Consider the following 4,496-nt stretch of genomic DNA (forward strand, 5'->3'; position numbering starts at 1 on the left):
CAGACAATAGCAACTAAATTAGGCTGCTGTCCCTTTAAAACCAGATACACAGATGCAATGTACTGATACACGTCCAATATTCTCCCAACTGTTTATGTTCACATAAGACATAACCGAGTGCGTTTACGTGAATACTCGTCAAAACAGACAATTCAACATCATTTTGTGTGTATTTCTCCGTTCATGAGACGCGAAAGAGTACTCGTGTGCTGTGTGAGAGGCACTGCTTCGGTGTGTGCGCTCAGGAAACCGGACCGAATTGAGTTCTCTTTTGCGTCGTCAGATTTATCTATATGTCTGCTCTTCTTACTCCCAGATATCAATATTTTTGTTCATTTTATGAGACGTGCAGCAAGTGTATGTTAGCTTATGTACGCATCTAACCTCGCAACCATGCAGCAGAACGAATCTCTTCCCAAATCGTCCCTTCCTAACATTTTCGTCTCGTTTTTATTCATTGACGAAAATGTCAATAGATTTTCGTCATAGTTTCGGTCATTCATAAACGACTTTTAGTTCGTCACGGTCTCGTTTTCATAGTGAAAAAAATGTTGTTGACAAAAATTATGACGAAAATTATTCGTCAACGAAATTAACACTGCTATAATCCCACCCTCTTTGACGCGGTACTAAACTGCAGTGGAAAAGCGGCATAAATGAAGGAGACTGTATTTTTGGCAGGTCGCATAAATGCAGGTTTCAGAGGTCCCACACTTCTTGAATAAAGAATTTCTAAGAAACTCATGAGGGGTAATTTACAAGAAATTAAATATCTTTCAGAAATGTAAATTCACAATAGAAATGTCCATGACTATTGTCCAGGCCTGGAAATCAATTTAAATTCTCCGACATTTCCAGGTCTAACCATGGAAGATTAAACCCTGAAGTTTAAAAAAAATACAATGATAAGTTATATGCCACTGGAGTAGATTTTAGGGTCAGAAATGAATGTCCCCCAAAATGTTTTGATTTCATTTGCAAAAGTATTAAATTTTTTCATCATTTCATATTTTTACATTTACACTTTTTTTAATTGTTACTTATTTATCTGCGCTGCATTAATCAGCCGGTGTAAAAATACACCTAAATGTCACTTCAGGTGCAGCATCTGTGCCACTTCTGCAGCACAAAGATGGATTTTGATCTCATTTGATCGGTAACATCCCTATAGTGTCTTACTATGCTAAGTGAATTTATTGATTCATTGGAAATATTTGACATAAAAGATGATGTATACATTCAATAAGGTTAGAAAAAAATACCCATAAACCCTTAAATTAATTTGTCACTGATAGCTTATGTTACCATTTTTTATTCATTCAAAACAGAACCCCTGGAACATGACATTAAATATTTTTCATTCGTTACAGGATGGTAGTGTGACTGTCTGCATACTTCATAGTTGCAGTATTACACAACTATGCAACCTTCCAAAACAATTGTGCAATCTGAAGATCGTAAAAATAAAACACCATAATCCAAACAATTCACTCAAGCATTCATTCATGAACATAACAGTCCATCTCAAAAGATGACAGCACCACAAAACTCCAAGCCCACCCACCTGTGTTTTGAGTGTGAGCAACTGGTCAGCTAGCTCCTCTTTCTCTTCCTTGAGAAGTTTATGGATCTGGTTGGATTTGATGCGTTCGCTCATGAGTTTGAAGTTGGCGTCATCTTTCTCTCTGAGCTGCTGCATCAGCCGAATGTTCTGCTCCTGCATGTCCTCAAACGCCTGGCCAGTAACATCCATTTCACTTAGCAGAGCGTCTTCCTCCTGAGAGAGAGAGTGACTGATTCAGAATTTCCATCAGAATGTTTGTCATTCATTTCTCAGTGTCGGTTTCATATATTTGTATAAATCAGAGCTCTACCTGCTTAGCAAGAGAGAGTTTCTTATGGAGTATATCGATCTGCTCCTCCACCGAGCGGATCTTTCTCAGGGCCTCTTCGTCGGCCATCTTCTTTCCTTCCCTCCGCTCCCTCTCCTCCAGCTCTCGCACCCGCTGACGGAGCTCCTCTGCCTGCACAGTATAAGAACATACATTTTATGGCTGAACTACTTCGATAAATGATTAATCTGTTGGTAATTTCTTCAATTAATCTGATATTCTAAAATCGAGCTCTATATGGTTTGTACCTCTGACTTTGCCTTCTTCTCCGCAGCCATCAGTTGTACTTTATCTCTCTGTTCTTTCGGTGCCGAGCGGTACATATCCAACAACAGCTTCATCTCCCTCTGGGACTCTTGGGCTTTCCTGTATCATAATCACAATCATTAACATCAGCTTCCTTATTATCATTGTTAGCACTTCCTACAGTCACTTTCATCATTATAATCATCATTTCAAGCAGAATGACTTACTTTAGCTCCACCCGCACTACTTTCAGCTGTTCCATCTCTTTGCGTTTGGGTCCTCCAATCACAGCGCAGCGTTCAGCTGCTAGGTCTTCTGATTGGCTGCTGCTGCTGCTGGCTTTCTCCCGCTCTTCTTTCACCGCTACGCCTCCAGTAATCCCACGAGTCACCCTCTCTCTTTCTCTCGGTTCCTTCTCTTTCTCCCTGTCCTTTTCTTTTTCTTTCTCTTTCTCCTCTTTCACTACAGTCCCTGTGTCTGTACCCGGTTCCGTCTTCACTGTTACACCGGAAGGGAAAATATGTGAATTCTTAAAATAAAAGAAAAAGATAAATCCAACTATAACAACTCGATAATGTAAAACAATATAGTGCATGTCTTTAGGGCTGCAAAATATGGGGGAAAAACTGACATTGCGGCATGGCACTGTATCTACGAGCTTCACACGTGCAAGTGAACACAGTGCCTCGCTTCACTGGAAAACCAGCAGCACATATACTTATTAAATTAAAGCCTTTGCTATTTGACCATTGCATTAAGCCACATCAAGATATTGATTTTGACCGTTTAGAAAAGTAACACACCACACCTGTCTAAGCTGCACAAATTACTCATATCCGTAACACAGATGGCGCAGGAAGAAATACGCACAGAAGTTTAATGCTTTGCAGTTTGTTCAAATCCCTGACCTTAAGCGCAAGCAATAGTAATTCCTTAGCAAACACCACTAGGTAAAGATAAAAACCGAGGCTGTACCAGTGGTGCTGGGTGTGGCGGAGCCGCTATCTGGCTCGGTCTTCACAGTAACGTCACCCATCGGGGCAGGTGTGTGTGGGGAGGCGGTCTCCTCCTTCACATCCATCTCTGTGCTGGACTGTGATTGGACAGCAGCATTGCATTTGGCAGCACGCAGCTATAAGAGAGGACAGAAACATCAGCAATCACTTATTTTTTGTTCTCTTTAACAAAATATTTAGTTAAACAAGTCTGTGCTCAAACCCGGTTGAGCTCTTGCTGAGCCTCTCTCAGTCTGAGTTTATATTTAACCACTTCTCCCTTTAACTGCTGGTTATGAGTCTGCAGTGTACTGATCAAATGTCTCATCTCACGGTTTATAGGGCCTGAAAAAGAACCAGAGTGTAATACAGTCAATTCAAATGCTGATCTGAGCAAAAAGGAACCAACACCGAGAGCAGAGGAAGGTTACCTGCTTGTTCATTAGCAGCTAACGTCTGCTCGAATTCGATCCTGAGCATCTCGTACTCCTTGCGCACCTGTGCTAACGTGTCTTCCAGCTGAATCACTTCAGTACGGACCTTACGCTGCAAGGACACCTCGTCATTCTGAAACAAACACAAACAAGTCATCGTTTTACTCTTGCTTTAATGACAATAAAAGTTCTGGCATCACTGTTGACTCGACTGCACAAACATTACTGGAAGAGAACCGAACTGAGCTGGACGATGACATTAAAGGGGTCCTATTATGCTTTTTCACTTTTTTAAATTTTAGTCAGTGTGTATGTCAACCCTCTACGCACACCTTGGCAACATAATCGCCATTGGCAAGTAAATTTTTTAGTTTACTCGCCAGACGGATATACTATTTTACGCACACACACACACATGCGTTTACTTAGCTATCTAAATGGGGACATTACATAGACTTCGATTGTTTTTATATACAGATAGTTATACACTTTTTAACCTAAACCCACCCCTACCCCTCACAGAAAACTTTCTGCATTTTTACAATTTCAAAAGTAAAAAAAAAACTTTGTTTACTTTATTTTTATAACAGTTTTACAAATCCTGCATTAGCCAAATTCATGACAGTCCACCATGACTAGCTAATCAAATCGCATGTGAATAAATGCAAATATTCCCTAAACATACCCAGTAAAGACAGTGATGCGGTCAGGATGCGCTGGCTTCCCTTTGAATTTGATTGATGATTGCGCCGCGCCCGCCTCTCATCTCGACAAATCACGTGAATGCAAGCGGAGTCGGTCTGGGGCTTGAGTGCATGTCAGGGAGGCGCGCAGAGTGATAAAATAATATTTAATTATTGACTTCTAATTTGAATCTGTACATTATAACGAAAACAATACCTTAAAAATGAAAAGAAGCAAGTTTTTGC

At 40.5% G+C, this 4,496-nt stretch overlaps 2 protein-coding genes across 3 annotated transcripts in view; one reads left to right on the forward strand and one right to left on the reverse strand.

The window, feature by feature from the left end:
- The window catches only part of LOC107742465 (E3 ubiquitin-protein ligase BRE1A-like), a 21,232-nt gene that overhangs the window by 7,072 nt on the left and 9,664 nt on the right, over positions 1 to 4,496 (reverse strand). Inside the window, exons 12-18 of one of the 2 annotated variants that reach the window (XM_016555435.1) lie at positions 3,565 to 3,700; positions 3,357 to 3,478; positions 3,115 to 3,270; positions 2,366 to 2,646; positions 2,141 to 2,258; positions 1,875 to 2,024; positions 1,565 to 1,777 (exon numbers count right to left, since the gene is read on the reverse strand). In XM_016555435.1, coding sequence (XP_016410921.1) covers positions 1,565 to 1,777; positions 1,875 to 2,024; positions 2,141 to 2,258; positions 2,366 to 2,646; positions 3,115 to 3,270; positions 3,357 to 3,478; positions 3,565 to 3,700 — 1,176 coding nt within the window. Of the gene's footprint in view, positions 1 to 1,564; positions 1,778 to 1,874; positions 2,025 to 2,140; positions 2,259 to 2,365; positions 2,647 to 3,113; positions 3,271 to 3,356; positions 3,479 to 3,564; positions 3,701 to 4,496 lie in introns of both variants that reach the window. The other variant, XM_016555442.1, reaches the window with a different exon arrangement.
- The window catches only part of LOC107742480 (fructose-bisphosphate aldolase B), a 17,360-nt gene continuing 15,455 nt past the window's right edge, over positions 2,592 to 4,496 (forward strand). Inside the window, exon 1 of the mRNA XM_016555455.1 lies at positions 2,592 to 2,605. The gene's annotated coding sequence lies outside the window, so the exon portion shown is untranslated. The remainder of the gene's footprint in view (positions 2,606 to 4,496) is intronic.

This window comes from Sinocyclocheilus rhinocerous, unplaced genomic scaffold, assembly GCF_001515625.1.
Source record: "Sinocyclocheilus rhinocerous isolate Xijiao unplaced genomic scaffold, SAMN03320098_v1.1 scaffold70, whole genome shotgun sequence".
NCBI lineage: Eukaryota > Metazoa > Chordata > Actinopteri > Cypriniformes > Cyprinidae > Sinocyclocheilus > Sinocyclocheilus rhinocerous.